Here is a 22,489-nt window from a genome sequence, read left to right on the forward strand (position 1 = left end):
TATCAGTCTACTCTTCATTCTATCAGAAAGTTTTCACAGCTCCTACATTTTGTTTTTACACATATATGTAAGCATTGAGCCAAATGTAATGTAATGCCAACATGTTAAACGAACAATATTTGTCTCTTATGTATAATACATCTGTATATACACTGTCAAAGATGCTTGTCTTTGAGTGAAGATTTTAGGTGACAGGAAATATAAATAACTGCAACTTGAATCTTTGACCCAGAGTTCAAGCTCACTGCTGTAACACCCAGCACGCCCCTGCGGGCGGTTTATCCTTCAAGCTCGGGTCCTCTACCAGAGGCCTGGGTTCTTGAGGGTCCTGCGCAGTATCTTAGCTGTTCCCAGGACTGCGCTCTTCTGGACAGAGATCTCCGATGTTATTCCCGGGATCTGCTGGAGCCACTCGCCTAGCTTGGGAGTCACCGCACCTAGTGCTCCGATTACCACGGGGACCACCGTTACCTTCACCCTCCACATCCTCTCGAGCTCTTCTCTGAGCCCTTGGTATTTCTCCAGCTTCTCGTGTTCCTTCTTCCTGATATTGCTGTCATTCGGAACCGCTACATCGATCACTACGGCCGTCTTCTTCTGTTTGTCTACCACCACTATGTCCGGTTGGTTAGCCACCACCATTTTGTCCGTCTGTATCTGGAAGTCCCACAGGATCTTAGCTCGGTCATTCTCCACCACCCTTGGGGGCATCTCCCATTTTGACCTCGGGACTTCCAGGTTATACTCGGCACAGATGTTCCTGTACACTATGCCGGCCACTTGGTTATGGCGTTCCATGTATGCCTTGCCTGCTAGCATCTTGCACCCTGCTGTTATGTGCTGGATTGTCTCTGGGGCATCTTTACACAGCCTGCACCTGGGGTCTTGCCTGGTGTGATAGACCCCAGCCTCTATGGATCTTGTACTCAGAGCTTGTTCTTGTGCTGCCATGATTAGTGCCTCTGTGCTGTCTTTCAGTCCAGCTTTGTCCAGCCACTGGTAGGATTTCTGGATATCAGCCACCTCCTCTATCTGCCGGTGGTACATACCGTGCAGGGGCCTGTCCTTCCATGATGGTTCCTCGTCTCCCCCCTCTTTCTTGGGTTTCTGCTGCCTGAGGTATTCACTGAGCACTCGGTCAGTTGGGGCCATCTTCCCAATGTATTCTTGGATGTTCCTTGTCTCATCCTTGACTGTGGTGCTGACACTCACCAGTCCCGGCCCCCTTCCTTCCGCTTAGCGTACAGCATATATATATATATATATATATATATATATATATATATATATTTGTAGTATATACATTGGGTGAATGTGCAGTAGTAGCAGTAGTAGTGTGACAGGTTGAAGGACTACTGCATATAAAACTGTTCAGTTAATACTAATTCATATTAGTTGATATAAGGACGAAAATAATGTAAATATGGTAAGAAAATGGTTAAGAGTTTATTATTTTTCATGTTATATTAATGGCTTTCATGTTACTTAAGAGAACTACAATCTATACATCAGTGATCGGCTAGTAAGCCTTTTCTGGGATCGATTAGTAGTGTCTCTATTCTCCACTAGGGGGCTTTCGCGCATTCTCCTCACTGCATTAAACTACTGCATGAGAGATGCAAGTCATAATCACTCTCGTGATACTTTTCCCCCTGTTTTCAGGGGTGTAACAGAAGCACAGCATGAGTAGAGGTCTCTTTTTTTCCTCTTGTACTTTCCCATTGTAGTGTACATTTCAGTGTTTTTCTCCGACTTGTATGGACATGTAATGTCTGTGTTGTGTGTGTAAGGTCGGGGGGGGGGGGGGGGGGTCCCATTTCACTGCAGGGCAACCTGCATGTGGCGAATAAAGCTTTGATTGATTGATTGATTGATTAATTGATTGATTGATTGATTGATTAATTGATTGATAGATAGACTAACGAAAGAGTTTTGTGCGTAACATTTTGAAATTATGGCAATTGATCATGTTGATGAGATAGAGTTCTCAGAAACTCATGTATCAAATCAATCATCTACAATACAAAGGGCATTAAATGTATATAATATTCATGTAAATGTTTCACAGCAGAAGCTATGCGGACCAATCTCTTGCAACGGTTGTAGAAGGATCAAATGGCCAGTAGCAATGCGCCAGACACCCCATACTCCCAAGCACCTCCCACAGGAAACTCTGAGGGACATGGTGAAATGCCTTCTACAGGTCCACAAAACACATGTAGACTGGTTGGTCAAACTCCTATGAACCCTCAAGTATCCTCGAGAGGGTAAAGAGCTGGTCCAGTGGTCCATGACCAGGACAAAAACCGCATTGTTCCTCCTGTATCCGAGGTTCGACTAATGGAACCTCGGATACAGGAGGTTCGACTAATGGACGGACTCTCCTTTCCAGTACCCTGGTACCTCTGCCAATCTTGAGGTGCCAGAATCTCTTCGAGGCAGTCCGAAAGTCTTTTTCCATGGCCTCTCGGAACTCCTCCCACACCTGATTATCACCATGACAGGCACAAACTATCTTGTGGCTGCAGCTCAATGCAGCAGCTTTGGCAATGCGACCTAGGGTGTCCTGGTGCCACGTGCACTTATGAACACCCTTATGTTCGAACATGGTGTTTGCTATGGACTAATGGTGATTTGCACAGAAATCCAACAACAAAACACCACTTTGGATCAGATCCGGTAGGCCTTTCCTCCCAATCACGCCCCTCCAGGTCTCACTGTCATTGCCCATATGAGGGCAAAGCACAGACGACCTTTTCCCCGATCCAAAGTTGCAGGGAACAAACCCTCTCGTCCACCAGGAGAAACCACAAAGGACAGGCAGCAAGCCAAGGAGATACCCCTGTCTTCCGCATCTCACCAATAGCAACTCCAGACTGAGACAGAGTCCAGCCCCTCTACAGGAGACTGGTTCCAGAGCCCAAGCTGTGCGTTGAGGTGAGCTCGACTACAGGGAGTGCAGAATTATTAGGCAAATGAGTATTTTGTCCACATCATCCTCTTCATGCATGTTGTCTTACTCCAAGCTGTATAGGCTCAAAAGCCTACTACCAATTAAGCATATTAGGTGATGTGCATCTCTGTAATGAGAAGGGGTGTGGTCTAATGACATCAACACCCTATATCAGGTGTGCATAATTATTAGGCAACGTCCTTTCCTTTGGCAAAATGGGTCAAAAGAAGGACTTGACAGGCTCAGAAAAGTCAAAAATAGTGAGATATCTTGCAGAGGGATGCAGCAGTCTCAAAATTGCAAAGCTTCTGAAGCGTGATCATCGAACAATCAAGCGTTTCATTCAAAATAGTCAACAGGGTCGCAAGACGCGTGTGGAAAAACCAAGGCGCAAAATAACTGCCCATGAACTGAGAAAAGTCAAGCGTGCAGCTGCCAAGATGCCACTTGCCACCAGTTTGGCCATATTTCAGAGCTGCAACATCACTGGAGTGCCCAAAAGCACAAGGTGTGCAATACTCAGAGACATGGCCAAGGTAAGAAAGGCTGAAAGACGACCACCACTGAACAAGACACACAAGCTGAAACGTCAAGACTGGGCCAAGAAATATCTCAAGACTGTTTTTTCTAAGGTTTTATGGACTGATGAAATGAGAGTGAGTCTTGATGGGACAGATGGATGGGCCCGTGGCTGGATTGGTAAAGGGCAGAGAGCTCCAGTCCGACTCAGACGCCAGCAAGGTGGAGGTGGAGTACTGGTTTGGGCTGGTATCATCAAAGATGAGCTTGTGGGGCCTTTTCGGGTTGAGGATGGAGTCAAGCTCAACTCCCAGTCCTACTGCCAGTTCCTGGAAGACACCTTCTACAAGCAGTGGTATTCCTCAAAAATACAACTTGCCTAATAATTCTGCACTCCCTGTATATCTAGCTGGCACCTCTCAACCTCATGCACTAACTCAGGCTCCGTCCCCACCAGAGATGTGAAATTCCATATCCCAATTGTGAGTCTTGTTAGACGGAGATCGATTGTAGAGTACGCTTGGGGAGTGTGATTGTGTGTACAACGTCTCTTTATGTCTGTCTCCACGTTGGTTGAGTGTGGAGTGAGTGCATATGAGAGCATGAGGGTGGGAATGGATGTTTGTGTCTGTGTGTGCCTGTATGTCTGTGTCTATATGTCAGGTTGGGTATCAGACGCCACCTCTCTGGGGACACCTCAGGCCCTCCAAGGTTTGGAGGCCTATCTCCACCCACCACCACTTCCCCTGCCGGTGGCGGACTCCCTCAGGTGTCGGTGTGTTGGTGGTTCTTTGTGTCTGGGGGTGGGCGTCCGGGTACACACCGGCTCACTCCTTGGCGGCCGCTTGTCGGGGCCTGGGGCCTGGGGCTCGCTCGGGCCCCTTTGGAGGTGGGGTGCCCCCGGCCTCTCGGCCTGGGGCTCGGTCACTCAGGCGCAGCTGGGGGCCGGCGGAGCTCACGGGCGCGTCACTGCAACTCCCCCTGACTTCTGCTCCGCGGCTGCTGGGCGAGCCCTCATCTGGGACTCTCCTCAGCTCTTACTGGAACAGTGGCGCGGCTGCCCCTCTGTTGGTCTTCCATGGTCTCTTGTGTTCTGGGGGCCTCTGGATGTCTGGAGTTTTGATCTCCTCCATACCCGCTTCACACCCTGGAGGACGGGGCTGTGGCCCCCCCACACTCCCTAGCAGATCATTACATGGAGAAACCTTTGGAATGCAAGCATGCTGATCCACACAGGTATGCACACATGGGTATTCACAGACGCGGACTAAAGCTTTCTTGGCTGCTACCTCAAAGCACACTGTGCGCTGTCTATCTTGCGTGCTGCACAATATCGTTTATTATTTAGTAAATATTGATATCTATGGCTAGCTAGTTTATTGTGATGGTGCTTTGTTTTCTCTATTATTATGTTGCTCTTTGTTGTTTGCTGTCTCCTCTGTTTGTTTTTTTTTTGTTTGTTTTTTTTTTTCTCCATACAGGTGACCCAGGAGTTCTTTTTTTTTTTTTCTCTCTCTCTTCCCCCCCCTTCTCACCGTCTCTTCTCCCCTTTGGTTTTCTTTCTTTCTCTCCCCCTCTTTCTCTCATTCATTCCCCCTGTCCTATTTATTAAAAAAAAAAAAAAATGACAAAGGATGAACTGAAGCTCTGCCATCACGTAATGTCGCATACTGCTGTTTCTGATGTCATTTAAAAAAAAAAAGAAAAAAAAAAAAAAAAAAGACGGAGATCGGTCCACCAGAGCCCCTGCTCCTGGCAGCTGCATGACACACATTGTACCCAACCCCTATGGCAGCTCCTGCGGGTGGTGGACCTAAAGGAGGATGGGCCCATGTCCAGTCTGTGCCCAACGGGGAACAAAGACCCGTCCACCAGACGCTTGCCGTCGGGCACCCTCCTCAGGCCTGTCTCCTGGGCGGGGCCCCGGTCACCCTATCCTGGGCAGGGTAAACTGTTCCCTTAATTGTATAATCATACGGGTCTTTTGAATTGCTGTTTGTCTGGTCTCTCACCCAGGACCAATTTGCCATGGGAGACCCTACCAGGGGGCAAAAGCCCCCCACCCCCCTCCCCCCGACAATATAGCCCTTGGGATCCCTGGGACACAGAAGGTAGCGATTCACGGAGGGGGGAATGTTGTCTGTCTAATGTAGAAAGTTTTTGATTTAAAATTGAAACAGGCAATGTGGTGTCGGTATGAACAGTGTAATGGAGCACCTTTAACAGAATGGGATCTGCTTAAAAGTAATGGGAATCAGTTACACTGAAGCATTAGGAAAAAATAAATGAGCAGTTTTATTCAGGACTGTGTGTTTGTATTAGTTTTTCATTATGATGCACTACATTCCAGAGAACTCTACAAAATAGTCAGATATCTGTTCCCTTTTAGGCATGCATCCTGATGTTAGTCATGTTTAAATTAAATATTTAAATTATATTATATTTCAGTTGAATGATATTCCTTCATAGGTCTTTACCACATTTATTTTTCATTAGTAACATAACAGACATAAGATCTATAAAATACATTTCAAAATCTTTTAACTACCCACTAGTGCCAACAGGACTGTGATGGACCGAGTTGAAAAAAAGGAGTCCCAGGAATTATTAGAAAAATATAGTTTCCATTTATTTAACCCCCAAAAATTATATTTACAAGAATAATAAATGTTGAGCTCATAAAAGAGGTCAAAGAAACAAAACTGAACTCAGGCAAAGACTGCAAACGTAACAAACCAAATGACTGCTACAAACATACATAATTGACCTAAACATGAAATGACATACAAGGGTATATACAGGGAGTGCAGAATTATTAGGCAAGTTGTATTTTTGAGGAATAATTTTATTATTGAACAACAACCATGTTCTCAATGAACCCAAAAAACTCATTAATATCAAAGCTGAATGTTTTTGGAAGTAGTTTTTAGTTTGAGCTATTTTAGGGGGATATCTGTGTGTGCAGGTGACTATTACTGTGCATAATTATTAGGCAACTTAACAAAAAAAAAATATATACACATTTCAATTATTTATTTTTACCAGTGAAACCAATATAACATCTCCACATTCACAAATAAACATTTCTGACATTCAAAAACAAAACAAAAACAAATCAGCGACCAATATAGCCACCTTTCTTTGCAAGGACACTCAAAAGCCTGCCATCCATGGATCCTGTCAGTGTTTTGATCTGTTCACCATCAACATTGCGTGCAGCAGCAACCACAGCCTCCCAGACACTGTTCAGAGAGGTGTACTGTTTTCCCTCCTTGTAAATCTCACATTTGATGATGGACCACAGATTCTCAATGGGGTTCAGATCAGGTGAACAAGGAGGCCATGTCATTAGTTTTTCTTCTTTTAGACCCTTTCTTGCAGCCACGCTGTGGAGTACTTGGACGCGTGTGATGGAGCATTGTCCTGCATGAAAATCATGTTTTTCTTGAAGGATGCAGACTTCTTCCTGTACCACTGCTTGAAGAAGGTGTCTTCCAGAAACTGGCAGTAGGACTGGGAGTTGAGCTTGACTCCATCCTCAACCCGAAAAGGCCCCACAAGCTCATCTTTGATGATACCAGCCCAAACCAGTACTCCACCTCCACCTTGCTGGCGTCTGAGTCGGACTGGAGCTCTCTGCCCTTTACCAATCCAGCCACGGGCCCATCCAGCTGGCCCATCAAGACTCACTCTCATTTCATCAGTCCATAAAACCTTAGAAAAAACAGTCTTGAGATATTTCTTGGCCCAGTCTTGACGTTTCAGCTTGTGTGTCTTGTTCAGTGGTGGTCGTCTTTCAGCCTTTCTTACCTTGGCCATGTCTCTGAGTATTGCACACCTTGTGCTTTTGGGCACTCCAGTGATGTTGCAGCTCTGAAATATGGCCAAACTGGTGGCAAGTGGCATCTTGGCAGCTGCACGCTTGACTTTTCTCAGTTCATGGGCAGTTATTTTGCGCCTTGGTTTTTCCACACGCTTCTTGCGACCCTGTTGACTATTTTGAATGAAACGCTTGATTGTTCGATGATCACGCTTCAGAAGCTTTGCAATTTTGAGACTGCTGCATCCCTCTGCAAGATATCTCACTATTTTTGACTTTTCTGAGCCTGTCAAGTCCTTCTTTTGACCCATTTTGCCAAAGGAAAGGACGTTGCCTAATAATTATGCACACCTGATATAGGGTGTTGATGTCATTAGACCACACCCCTTCTCATTACAGAGATGCACATCACCTAATATGCTTAATTGATAGTAGGCTTTCGAGCCTATACAGCTTGGAGTAAGACAACATGCATGAAGAGGATGATGTGGACACAATACTCATTTGCCTAATAATTCTGCACTCCCTGTATAATGGCTGATCAGACCATTGTGACACATGAGGGGTAACAAACAAAACACAATCATAAATCACAAACGATGCAGTACAACCTAGTTTGCTAATAAACTAAACACTAAAGAAGAAAATCAAAAACCCCATTAAACCCTAAACTCAAATATTTAATTAAATACAAATACTTTGTTTTTAAAGTAAAGAAAACACCCATTCTCCCCTTCAGCAGGAAGTGGTGGTGTGGTCCAATTATCTTCTTTTCATTTAATGGTTTCAAACCCTGGCTACCATCTTTTGTCCAGCAACTCCCAGGGATTATGGCAGGTAAGAAATAAAAAGACAAAGGTTAGTCAGAAAGCAAAGAAATGAAGTATGAATACATAAGTAAACTAAATGCGCGCGCTTACAAATAGAACAAATGTATCCAAACCAATCAATAAAGTTATTGGAAACTAAAATGTATTACTATGTTCAAATGAAGAAAGAAAATACAAAAGTTACCAACTTTAGAGTGTGGCCACGGGTTTGGCCATCACAAGGACAGATATGAATTATAGATTTTGCTACGGTAACTACTGTTAAAATACTGGAAACTCAAGTCCTTCAAACTTCTAACAGACAGAGCAAATGTGTTATTAAAAGATATTATTTTATGGTCTCCATTGTAGCTGAAACTTAATAAGTAAAGCATCACTTTAAAACTGCAATTACCAAGCATGAGTTTTACTGGGACAGAATATGTGAACATGGATTTGCTGCAATTCATGTCAACTCTTGTACAGACATATAATTGGCAACACCCTGCTAGGATTTCACAACTGTTTAACTTTGTCTTGAATGTTGAAAAGACTCAAAGTTTGTTGTGCTACTCTAGACTGAAAATCTTTGATACAAAACCTATTTAATATCTAAGGTATTTTTACAAATATCTTGGCTTTAAAATCTGTAATACACACACTCACATTAAAAGTATTGGAAGCAAAAGTAAATGTATTGTTCTCAATAGAGCACCCAGGTGTAACTTATCCACTGCCCAATGAGCAGAGCTCAAACACACTTTAAAAGGGTTTGATTATGTGTTGAATTGTCCATCTTTGACCTGTACATTCCTGTATTATAAGTTTCTTGTTTATAATTTCCAGGCATCTCTTTGTCTGTCTGTTCTTCAGTTCTTCGCCCTGGGAAAGAAAGCAAAGTGTTTTAAGACTAACAGTGCTCATTCAACCTGTTCTGAGATGCAGCAAACAACTTTGTAGTACCTGAGTGAAGTCCCAGTATATCCCCATTCCTTTCTGCATAGCCTCTTTACAGTTGTACAGGCCAGGCTCAGTTTCTTTTGTGCCCGTGTCAGCTAAACATCGGTTGTCATTGTACTTATGTGACTTCATGCCACCAATGTAGAGCTCACCCGTTCCACGATAATATGTGAACTTAGAAAGGAAGAAAGAGAAAGAGACAGAGCGATACAGAGGGCAAAATGATATTAGGATGTTAAAAATGCTAACAACAGACAATAAGGAACAATAATTAACTTCTTCGATCTCTGTGGACTGTGACATTCATTTCAGATGGAATTGCACGCACAAATGCTTGTGTTTTGAAAGAGACATCCTGGGTGCGATCTAAAAATACCAGCTGCACTGTCAACAATCCTGAGCTTAACAAAGAGACAAGCTTAAAGACAAAATTACTCAGTTGTAACCCTTTAAAGCTTGAACCATGAAATAATTGCAAGAAAGGTTTTGAAAATAGAAAATAGAGTGTTTACCATTAAAAATTTTAAAAATATGAGTTCCAAATTTATTTTTTCTTCATTTTTTGCTTAAACTTGTGTTGTGCAATTTGTTGAGGTTGTTTGGGGGGGAGGGGGGGAGTCTGAAAAACTCCCAAATTTGTATCAAATATGATACAGTATGCGTTAAAAGATTTAATCAATTTATAGTGTTTTTCGTTTTGATTTTTGTTTTTTACAACTGCACTGCCTTATAATCATGATTATCAACATAATTATAAGGTGCTTCACTTACTTGAGGTCCATAGTAGTAGCAATTGTAGGCTATCGGTGTGTGACCTGGTACTGGACCTTGGTCTAGGCACATGTCAGCATCAAGGTTCTTCATCTGTCATCAGGAGAACATTATGAATATTACAAATGGAAACAGGCAAATCATCAAACACAGATTCCCACACATTGTGCAGGACCTCTCTGTACCAAACATACTAAGCATCAGAGAAAAGTAAACGTACTCCTCCGTATGCGAGGAGGTCGTCCCAGGGATCCAGCTTAGGATACACATTATCCAGGTACCATTTGAAAGGTTTACAGTTCAGCCTTTCTCTGAGTTTCTTCCTCTCTGAAATGTCGCCTATGTCAATTCCATGATTCTGCAAAAAGCAAAATAAGGTGTTAATCAGCTTATAGTTTCATGTGACTGAGGAAGAATCTAAAGAGAGGTTTCCTTTGAATGTCAATGTAGAAAAAGCTAAGAGCACTCAAAGTCTCATAAAGTTGTTAATTAACCAATGTTTTTTTGCGTCATGTAAGTAAACAAATGAAATATCCCTTAAAGAAAGTGTCATTTGCTGTTTGTGTCAGTGCCACAAAACACCTCAAATGGGATGTTCCAAGCCAAGTTAACGTTGTGCTTGTATTCATCCATCCAGATCTCTGCAACTCTGAGGGCATTTCTCTTCATGGCAGGACCCAGGTCAGGCATGTAGGGCTTGTGGGCCCTCTCGATGTGGGCGATCTTGGAACATGGAACAACTTCAACACTGCCTCCACATGTCCATACCTACATGAAAAAAAAAGCACAATAAAACTCAGTCACTATTCTTTCCATGGCTAAGATATAACTTTGGACCTCATCTCCTTGTTTGTATTACATAATGCAATTCATTTACTTGCTACCTGCACCTTCAGTTTCTATGGTATGTTTATAGCCATTTTAAATGATCTGCAGATTCGGACACCTGTGGTGATTATAACAAAATCCAGAAGGTCCATCTGCACAAATATTCTATATAATCTGATGGCAAAGACACTTATGTTTGCTTTACTATGAAAGAGAATTTATAACCATGTGGTCTTTACTCACACGAATTCCCAGCTCAACATTTTCTCCACCATACACTTTCATTCCTTCATCAAGGACTCCAATTTCCCCCAGAAACTTTCTATCAGCAACCATGATCCCCATGACAGATGGACTCCTAAAGTCAAAGAAGAGAACTCTATTTTAACTATTGTACATTGATATTAGATCATAATGATAGAGTTAATATGGCTGTTATATTGTTAAACATTGATTTCACTTGAACTTACTTGCCAGGCAGTGAACCATCATTAAGTTTGTAATACTCGGGTGTAAAACTCTCATACATGCACCACAGAGCCCAGTCGAAGGCGTGTGCATTGGGATGATATGTAGTAACCTTGAGATCATCAAAGTTGACTCTATCAAACACCGGGGAAACCACCACAGTTCTGTCAGCTTTAATCTGTGTCAGCAGAGGTTCAGCCCTGCATGAAGGAGGGGAACAAAGAAAAGGTGGAAAAGTTAGTCAACTAATGTGTACATTTCATTAATTGCTGACATGTCTGGGTCAACACTCTTCAATCACACTATGCAGCATGACTATGGCAACTGGTATAAACTGGAATTATGTGTCACAGTCTGGCTGGCAGACCGTGGGGATGTGGGGAAAGGAGGACCAGATCACCAGACATGTAAAGTGTTTGTATGTGAGAAAGAAAAACGTATTACTCTCAGCAAATCTGTCGTGAAACTTTGACACATCCATGGCCTCAAAAAATCACTGATGGCAATTTATATTTGGTAAACTTGTAGCTAATCTCATGAAGACAGCATTGATATGTTCTTTAACACAATGTGGTAATATAATGATAAAAGAAAACAGAAAATATAAGACTTAAACCAACAACTGAATATATGTATTTCTGCCATGTTCCTACCATATCTCATGGACTTCAATGTGTGCGTCCAGGATGGCCACCACGTCAGCAGTAGCAGCCCTCCACCCGGATGCTCTGGCATGAGCGAGACCTCTCTGCTCACTGTGCCTCACTCTCACAATACGGAGATTAGGGTTCTCCTGCTCAAGCAACTTCACATAAACGTCAAGGTCACCCTTCAGATTGTCTGAATGGAAAAAGATAGTTATGTTTTTTTCTGAAGGAAGTGTGGGTAAGGAAGTGATACCAGCAGATTCAAACCATCTAAAGAAGAAAACTAGTCCCAAACATGTGTGATGTGATAGTCTTCACTCAGCTTTTGATGATATATTTGAATTGGCTTATAACCAATCGTTTGTATCCAATTTACCATTAGAACTATGGTCATCCACCATTATTATCTCCTTCAGCAGGTTTTTAGGAGTGCGGTCGATGATGCTGCGCAGGGCTCTTTGGAGAACAGACAGGGCTTCATCCAGGTAGATGAGCACCACACTGAGACTTGGCAGGTCCTTGGGGTAACTCTTTTTCAAACACCTATTTATTAAAAAGATCAGAAATTTGAAATATTTTAGCAAGAAATAGACTGGATAGAGTAATTTTTTTTCTTTGAATGTACAGGAGAGAGAATGAAAGATTAAAATGAAAAGTTGTAAAAGTTGTACCGAGGATCTCTGGAATCTGGAAGAGGTCGATCCAGAGGGAGGCGATCGCTCAGAAAAACATTGTACCCATACTTCTCATACAGGCTCTGAGCCTCTCTTTGGTCATCTTCAGAGAGATTTGCCCCCCACTCCTTGAACAAGACCGAGTTAGGGAACAGTTTTTCAGACTTTTTCATTTGATCTGCTTCATTTTGGGGTTGGATATTTGCATCATCTTTCTTCTTCTCTGCTTGCTTTTGAACTGCTGGCTGTTGGACTTCTGCTGATTTTCTTTGTTTTTCTCTGTCCTCTTCCAATATTTTCTGCATGATATCCTGCTTTTTCTCAAAACCTCTGAGTACTTTGTCTTCAGTAAAAGAGAATGTAAGAAAAAACATGATCAAAGAAATGGAATGAGTAACTTTCATACATGCACTCATCTGCTACATTTCCTACCTCTGTTTACATGCATACAGAAGGATAAAAACAAAAGCATAAATAAAAATACACTGCACGTTCAAAAGCTAAAATTGCAGTATTAAACACTGTTAGATTTGTGTTCTCATGAGTAAATATATTGATTTAGTTTATGTTGGGAGAGACGTTTTTTCTGATTGTCGTTTTCTGATTATCATTTTATTTTGAAAGAGATTTTACTTTGGTGATTGTTTTTTCATTTCCTCTTCCTGTTCCGTGTGTGTGTTCAGTTGGCGCGAACTGCAGCAATGATGTATCTCATTCCCTTCCTGTGTTGCTAACAATAAAAGAAACGGGCAAAGTAATCAACCAAGTGAGTGTATTATTAAGAGAACATGGCCGAAGAAGAAGAAAACTCTTCAAGCTCAACAGGTTATGGGCCCAGGCGTGACACAACAGGAGGAAGATGGCAGAGGTTAGTGTTCAACGGAGACGAAAACAGTTACGAACTTTGGGAGGCGAAGTTTCTCGGCCACATGCGGATCATTGGCCTAAAGGACACTATATTATCAGTCACTAACCCAGATGCAGAGAAGAATGCTGAATGCTACGCTGAACTGATACAGTTTCTCGATGATAAAAGTCTGTCACTGGTAATGAGAGATGCGGCTGACGACGGAAGAAAAGCTTTAAAAATACTACGTGACCACTACGATAGTAAAGGCAAGCCCAGAATCATCGCACTGTACACAGAGCTGACGTCTTTACAGGAGAAACCAGATGAGACAGTGACAGATTATATTATCCGAGCTGAAAAAGCAGTGACCTCTCTAAGAAATGCAAAAGAAGTCATCAGTGATGGACTTATTATCGCTATGATTCTAAAGGGGCTTCCTGAAACTTACAAGCCATTTGCTATCCACACAACTCAAAGCAGTGAAGATTTAACATTCACACAGTTCAAAAGCAACCTACGAAGTTACGAGGAAACAGAAAAATTTGACAACAAAGTAAAAGTGGATAGTGTGATGAAGGTTGATTTAACATCAATCACCTGTCATGGATGTGGAAACAAAGGACATTTTGTAAAAGATTGTCGCCAAAAGGGAACACCTAAGTGGTGTAACTACCATAGAAGCTCGACACACAGTGATGAGACATGTAGAAGAAAAACCAAGTACAGAGATGACGCAAAACTAACTGTAGTAAAACTAGAGGGCAAGAAAGAAGAGCAGACTTTTGTATTTAAAGTCAGTCAAAGACCTCTGACTACTGACATAATGAGAGAAGGACTAATGGTGGACTGTGGTGCGACTTCACACGTCATTACGGAGAAGAATAAGTTCATAAAGTTCGACGAGACCTTTGATCCTGGGGAACACTACATGGAGCTCGCTGATGGATCCAGGACAAACAACGTTGCACTCAAGAGGGGAGACGCGAACGTCTCTCTACGAGACACACAAGGACACTGTACTACCATCACACTAAGAGATGCTCTGTTCATCCCATCCTACCCTCAGAGCATATTTTCAGTGAAGGCAGCTACAAACTATGGAGCACAGGTGATCTTCAAGAAGGGACAGAACGAACTAGTGAACAAAGATGGGACAGTCTTCCCCATCGAAGAATACAACAGACTCTACTATTTGAAAACGGTAAACATTGAAACATCACTCAATGACATAATGTCCTGTGATACTGTTAATCTGGCTTGTGATGTAAAAACATGGCACGAAATTTTAGGACATTGTAATGTTAGCGATGTGTTAAAACTACCTGATGTTGTAGATGGCATGAAAATCACAGGCAGTGGGATGCTAGATTGTAATGTGTGCACAGAAGGGAAATTCACTAACAACAGAAACAGACAAAGCGACCCAAAAGCGAGTGAACCATTACAGTTGGTACACACTGACCTAGCCGGCCCTATTGAACCAAGTGGCCAAAGTGGTCATAAATACGCTATAGTATTTACCGATGATTTTTCAGGGGCAGTGTCAGTTTACTTCCTAAAACAAAAAAGTGACACGACAGAGGCCACAGCAAAGTTTCTAGCCGACTGTGCACCATACGGCAGTGTTAAGTGCATTAGATCGGATAATGGCACAGAGTTCACAAGCAGTTCCTTTCAGTCTCTTTTAAGGGAAAAAGGCATAAAGCATGAAACATCTGCACCATATTCTCCTCATCAAAATGGCACAGCTGAGAAGCAATGGAGAACTCTCTTTGAAATGGGGAGGTGTCTCTTACTAGAAAAAGAGCTGCCAAAAGAATTATGGCCTTACGCCGTTCAAAATGCAGCTCACACCCGCAACAGATGCTACAGTAACAGGACTAAAAGTACACCATATCAAATGTTAACAGGGAAAAGACCAGATCTCTCAAAACTGTGGATATTTGGATCAGACTGTTATGCATACATACATAACCACAAGAAACTTGATCCCAGATGTGAAAAAGGAATATTTGTGGGTTATAGTAAAAATAGCTCAGCATACCTGGTCTATAACCCTCGCACAGGAAAAGTGTCAAAACACAGGCTTGTGAGATTTATCAAGAAGAACACTGTTGAACAACAAACACAGACTGATGAATATGACTCAGAAATTCAGACTTATGAGTTTGTAGTACCCTCAAAAGAAAGTACAGGACAACAAAACGAAAATGAAACAGAGAACAGACCCCCTAGAGATGAGGAAACCACCACAAACGAACCAAACCCTGACATAGAAAGACATGAGGATGATGAGCAAAAACAAACTGAGCGCTATCCTAACAGAGAAAGGAAACCTCCCAAATATCTAGAGGATTACACATCTAACTGCAAAGATTTAACAAATGTAACCTCTGTGAGTGTTGATTACTGTTACAGAGCAACCTGTGGAATCCCCCAAACCTATAAAGAGGCGCTGAAATCACCAGAAGCACCAAGGAGGAAACAGGCAATGACAGAAGAAATCAACCCTCTGAAAGAGAATGACACATTCGAACTGACTACTTTACCTACCGGTAGAAATACCATTGGAGGAAAATGGGTCTACGCCCTCAAAGAAAATTAACAAGGACAAATATTCAAAACCAGGTTTGTAGCAAAAGGTTACAACCAGACACAAGGGATAGACTACCAAGAGACATTTGCACCAACAGCAAACATGACATCTGAATGCAAACCCAGATCCACACCGTGTGATCTAAAAACGGATACTACCACGTGTGGAGAAAATGATGGAAATGAGACTGTTAACTCAAGACAGTATAGAGAAATAGTGGGCAGCTTGATATATGCCATGACGTGTACGAGACCAGATATAAGCTGGGTTGTTAGCAGACTATCTCAAACACTAGCTCAACCCATGAGAGAGGACCTAGTAATGGCAAAGCAAGTCCTCAGGTATCTGAAAGGTACAAATGACTTTGAACTGATCTTTAAGAAAAGCAGTGAGGATCTAGATCTAATTGCTTACGGTGACTCTGACTGGGTATCCTCTGTAAAAGACAGACGCAGTACAACAGGCTACTGTTGTGCACTTACTAAAGAGGGACCAGTAATATTTTGGAAAACAAAGAAACAGCCTACAGTGGCACTCTCAACATGTGAAGCTGAATACATTGGTCTTGCAACCACTACTCAGGAGAGCATGTATTTAACCCAACTGTTAAACGGCATGGACAAGAAAAGATACACATGCACGAAACTGTTTGGGGACAACCAAGGGGCCATTGCTTTGAGTAAAAACCCTGTGAAGAGACAGAGGTCCAAACACATTGATGTGAAATATCACTTCATTCGTGAGGCGGTAAATGAAGGGAAAATCTGCATTGAATACTGTCCATCAGAAGAAATGACTGCAGACATACTAACAAAACCAGTCACAAGAGTGAGACTCAGAAAGTTTCAAAAATGGTTCTTTGGAAATTCATAAGATGCTATGGGTTGATAGCATGAGAACAAGGGGGGGTGTTAGATTTGTGTTCTCATGAGTAAATATATTGATTTATTTTATGTTGGGAGAGACGTTTTTTCTGATTGTCGTTTTCTGATTATCATTTTATTTTGAAAGAGATTTTACTTTGGTGATTGTTTTTTCATTTCCTCTTCCTGTTCCGTGTGTGTGTTCAGTTGGCGCGAACTGCAGCAATGATGTATCTCATTCCCTTCCTGTGTTGCTAACAATAAAAGAAACGGGCAAAGTAATCAACCAAGTGAGTGTATTATTAAGAGAACATGGCCGAAGAAGAAGAAAACTCTTCAAGCTCAACAAACACTTTAATTGAACAGGGACATAAACTTGTGTTATCATTTTATCTCATTTGTCAACAATAAACTGCAAAAGACCTATTTATTTCTTTTTATAACCAGTGCTTTCATTAATGTCTTTCCCCCTATACTTTTTACTAATAAATCATTGGCGGGCATTGACTTAATGTCATATCTTCAATACATGTGCATGTAAAACTGCCTCTGAATTTAATTGATATTTCGCTTAATTTTATTACCATATTTAACTTTCTTTCTTGTATAAAACCCACAGGTAGCATTTAATCTTAATAATAATAATAATCATCTAAAAGAGAAACTTTAATCTGACTGAACTCACTTAGATCGCTGATTCTTTCCTCCAGGTTGGACGAGGTCTTCATGCGCGGTGTGTCCATCTCGTTTTTAGTGTCCACGCTATGTTGGTGTCCATTCTTCAGAAAGATGCCGAAGTACAGCATGACCCCCACAGCTCCCACTAACAACAACAGCCGTTTTATCCACGTTCCCCTCATTCTGATAACACACCAGCCTCCCAGCCAGACAATCCAACGTGAGAGGACACAAAGAAGCACACACACACAGCTCATCTACTGACTGGACGAGATCAAATAGCTGATAACTTCTGATGTGAATGCTATTAAATCGTTAGTTGAGCAGACACGTGAACATCGCTACCCGCCCATCGCGGCAGGTACGCCCTGCAGCAAGCAGCGTCAGGGTCATGGGCGGGCCCTGTGCGTCCAGACCTGCCCAAAAAAGTGACTGTGCCTCGTGAATGTAACAGACAATAAAAGATATATTGTATATTTAAGAATTCTTTGTAAGAATAGTGTGTTAATAAACATGGTCCAGCCAAATTAATTAAAAACAACTCTCATCTCCTCATTGAATAGCCAGTCAATTAGCCTGTAGTCCAAGCGGGCAGAAATCTCAGACTTGATAAGGACTAAAAAGAGGTCTGCAGAAAAGTCTGCAAAGACCAAAACACCACCATATTACCAGATGACGAGGGGAGGTGCACAACAGACTATCACACAAAAATGACTACATTCCTCAGTGGCTAAAGGATAAATCTAATGACAAAAATCAACTCCTACTTCATCTCATTAATATTACGAGTCCACAAGTAAACTGTGTCTTTTCTTTTTTATTCATATTTCTAAGTATGTGTGAACCCTGAACCCTGAATATTTCTAAGTACTGATTGTAAGATGTGACTGGATTAAAGAAAGAAATTATGGTGAAATGATGACTGAGAGGCTGTACATTTCTGCATTTATCATACTGATAACATAAACGTATGTCTAAGTTTTACATATAAGGACATATTAATGCCGCTGTTGTTTACCAGGACAGACTCATATGCAAACCGATGACCTCGGACTTCTTTTCTTTATTTGAGTCACAGATGATGAAGGTCGGTTCTCTGAAAACCTTTTACTGTATTTTAATCTATCGACCTGCTGGACCTGCTGGGGTCTTTCTAACTGAATTTAACGACCTTCTGACATCGATCATTAAACTGGAGAAGGTTGTAATATTGGGAGACTTAAACCTTCATATTGATGACGCTTCCTGTAACACTGCTGCTGAGCTCATCACTATCACTGAGTCTTTTAACTTTAAGCAGCATGTTTCTGGCCCCACACATACAAAGGGCCACACACTGGATCTTGTTTTCTCCTGGGTTTAAATATACATGATGTATGTGTGGAAGATGTCCACATGAGTGACCATAGTTGTATATTCTTTAATTTGTCATTTTACGTGGATCCTTCACCTCCTAAATTGATGATCCAAAGGCGGATTATAAACCAGGATGCTGCTAGGTTCTCTGCCATGTTTGACCCTCGCATGGCTCAAAATGATATGGATTCACTTATTTTGTCTTTTAACAATCAATGTAAATCTATTTTAGATACGGTGGCACCTCTGAAACTAAATGTTGTCCATTCTTCAAATTTCTGTCCTTGGATAAATGAAAATATTCGAAATTTTAGGAGATATTGTCGCAAATTAGAACGTTTATGGAAGGCTTCCAAGCTTGAGGTCCATAGGGTACATCTCAAGGAATCAATTTCCTCACTTAACGACATGATAAAAAATGCCAGAACTGAATATTTTGCTAATCTAATAGCTTCAAAAAAGAAAAATCCCAGAGTATTGTTTGATACAATTAAAAACATTGTCTCTCCTGATATTCCTCATGTACCAGTCTATACTAAATCTGATTGTAATGAATTTTTAAACTATTTTATTAATAAGGTCGCTGCCGTCAGGTCTAATATTTCTCCATCATCCTCGATCGGGGCGATCGTGGCTCAAGAGTTGGGTGTTTGTCTTGTTCGTCTTGTAATCGGAAGGTTGCTGGTTCGAGCCCCGGCTCGGACAGTCTCGGTCATTGTGTCCTTGGGCAAGACACTTCACCTACCGCCTACTGGTGAGGGGCCGATGGCGCTTCTGTCAGTCTGCCCCAGGGCAGCTGTGGCTACAACTGTAGCTGCCTCCACCAGTGTGTGAATGGGTGGATGACTGGGTGTGTAAAGCGCTTTGGGGTCCCTAGGGAGGACTAGTAAAAGCGCTATACAAATACAGGCCATTTACCATCCTCTCAGTAACACACTGACACGTTGCTGATATCTGGTCCTCTTTTACTCCTGTTACCTTACAGGACATCAGTGCTCTGCTTGGTCAAATGAAACTGACTCAAGCCACCTTGATGTACGTCCTCCATCATTTTTCATTAGTGTGTTTGACTCTATTGGCCCCTGTATTCTGGAAATAATTAATACTTCTCTTTATACTGGCTCAGTTCCCAGCTAACAAGCTATTGTTGAACCAATATTAAAGAAACCAAATATGGACCCATCTCTTCCAAGCAGTTACAGGCCAATATCAAAATTAGCATTGGTGTCAAAGATCTTGGAAAAAACAGTTGCAGAACAACTTAACAACTTTTTGGAGAAGAACAATGTTCTGGACATTTTCCAGTCTGGTTTCCGCAAATTGCACTCCACTGAAACCGCTTTGCTTAAAGTGTCTCTGATGGCAGCAGACACTGGAGAGAACACCGTTCTGGTTCTGTTGGATCTCAGCTCTGCTTTTGATACTGTTGATCACAGCATCATGATAAATAGGCTGAAGGACTTGCTTGGGATTACTGGTGTTGTTTTAAAATGGTTTATGTCGTATCTATCTGAGAGATCCTTTACTGTCTGTATGAATCATGTGCTGTCGGAAACATCAGTTCTGCCTTCTGGGGCACCTCAAGGATCTGTTTTAGGTCCTATTCTCTTTTTGCTGTATATACTCCCTCTAGGCCACATTATCAGACGTTACAATAATATTGCTTATCACCTCTATGCTGATGACATTCAGTTATACTGTTCTTTCAAAACTTCTGAGTTTTATAAATTGTCTTGTTTAAATAATTGTCTGTCAGAAATCAAACAATGGTTAAATGACAGTTTCCTTCAGTTAAATGCAGATAAAACAGAAACCTTGATTGTTGCACCTGATCACATGCTCTCAGAAATTAGGCAGCATATCCGTTTTTTAGACCCTTAGAAACGTAGGTGTTATATTTGACAGTTCGATGTCTCTTGAGAAACACTAAACAATTTGTCCGGAACTGTTTTTATCATCTAAGAAACATTTCTAAACTCAGGCTACTTGTGTCAAAGGCAGAACTTGAGATGATTCATGCTTTTATCTCTTCTCGTTTGGATTATTGTAACAGTCTTTTTTACGTGTCTCAACAAACCAGCTCTGGATCGCCTTCAGTCTGTACAGAATGCAGCGGCAAGACTTTTAACTGGTACAAACAAGAGGTCACACATTACTCCAGTTCTGGCTTCTCTTCATTGGTTGCCTGTAAATTTTAGGGTTCATTTTAAAATTTTAGTTGTAACTTTTAGAGCTCTGCACGGTGAAGCTCCCCAGTATAACTCTGACCTGTTGAAACCTCGTGCTTCATCCCGAGCACTTAGGTCTTCAGGTCAGAGGCTACTGGTGGTCCCACGTACCGGGTTTAAAACACGTGGGGATCGAGCTTTTCAGGCACCGAGGCTGTGGAACTCCCTGCCGTTGTCTTTACGCTGTCTAGACTCTACTGACTCCTTTAAAAAGCAGCTGAAGACATTTTTATACAAACGGGTTTTTAATTAATTTTAACTTGTATGCCTGATCTTATTGTGAAGCACTTTGTGATTTTTATCTGTGAAATGTGCTATATAAATAAATTTTACTTACTTACTTAATAATAAAAAATAATCGAGTCCTCCTCAGGTTTTAAAATAACTTTATTTTACAATCCCAGATGAACAACATGTGACCTGTTATACCTTCTCGTTATTGGTTCAAAAATAACAGAAGCAGTGTGTAAACTAAGTAGACCCCATAATTCAATACTTTTTAGCACCAATAAGTTAAAATAATTCTTCCCTCTCATGCCATTATGGAGGAATCTTGGCCAACTCCTCTTTGCAAAATTGCTCCAGTTCATTGAAGTCCTTGGGCATTTGTGTGTGCGCAGCTTTCTTTAGAGCTCATTCAGCCTTTTAATTGGCTTGAATGTGGTCTGGACATTGACTGGGCCATTGCAACAGCTTTTTCTGCCATTCTGTTTTAGATTGACTGGTGTGTTTGGCATCATTGCTCTGTTGGTCAAGTCCGACAGATGGACTCACGTTTCACTCTAGAATACTTGATGTACAGAGGCGTTCCTGGTCACCTCAGTGAGTGCAAAGTGCCCAGGTCCTGTGGCTGCACAACAAGAATAAATTGTTACCCATCAACCACTCTGCTTGACAGTTTATGTGCTGCGTTTGATTTTCACCAATTGTGGCACTGTGCACCATAGCTCAATATCATAGTTTGATTTTGTGTGTGCAAAATACATTTTTGCAGATATCTTGTGGTTCAGATACAATTTTCCAACCCTAGCCTGTGCTGCCATGTTCTTTTTAGAATTTAGAGGCTTTCTCCTGGTAATCCTTCCAAACAAGCGAGTCTTTCATTAACTTGAATATTCTAATAGAGCCCTGTAGAGTCGGCGATGTGCATTTCTTTTCCAGTTTCTCTGAACATTGCACAGTTTGACCTTCTGGTGATGTTGCTGAGATGTCCAGTCCTGGGAAGATTGGCATGTGTCTGACATTGTTTTCCACTCGTGAATAATCTTTATCGGTGTGGAATGATGAACTTCAAAGTATTTGAAACTTGTAACCCTTCCCAGACACACACCCAAATCCTCCAGACCTTCTAAAGATCAGATGATATTTTGTTTATGTTTCTTTTATCCTTCTTTCTTTCTTTAAATTTAAATCCTAATATGTAAAAGCTTGACAGTGAAAGAGTGTAAATATTGATTAATGTTGTTTTC

At 41.6% G+C, this 22,489-nt stretch overlaps 1 protein-coding gene across 1 annotated transcript; it reads right to left on the minus strand.

The window, feature by feature from the left end:
- Nucleotides 1-5,743: 5,743 nt before the first annotated feature.
- Nucleotides 5,744-17,732, minus strand: LOC113027498 (putative polypeptide N-acetylgalactosaminyltransferase 8). Its single transcript, XM_026177116.2, has 11 exons — nucleotides 17,444-17,732; nucleotides 12,447-12,792; nucleotides 12,152-12,318; nucleotides 11,782-11,968; nucleotides 11,131-11,328; nucleotides 10,904-11,018; nucleotides 10,415-10,600; nucleotides 10,053-10,190; nucleotides 9,833-9,925; nucleotides 9,065-9,235; nucleotides 5,744-8,983 (listed from the first exon to the last, which is right to left on the minus strand). The coding sequence occupies exons 1-11, from the start codon at nucleotides 17,691-17,693 to the stop codon at nucleotides 8,864-8,866; spliced, it is 1,971 nt and encodes a 656-aa protein (XP_026032901.2). The 5' UTR covers nucleotides 17,694-17,732; the 3' UTR covers nucleotides 5,744-8,863.
- Between the last annotated feature and the right edge of the window lie 4,757 nt (nucleotides 17,733-22,489).

This window comes from Astatotilapia calliptera, chromosome 7 (assembly GCF_964374335.1).
Source record: "Astatotilapia calliptera chromosome 7, fAstCal68.1, whole genome shotgun sequence".
Classification (NCBI taxonomy): domain Eukaryota; kingdom Metazoa; phylum Chordata; class Actinopteri; order Cichliformes; family Cichlidae; genus Astatotilapia; species Astatotilapia calliptera.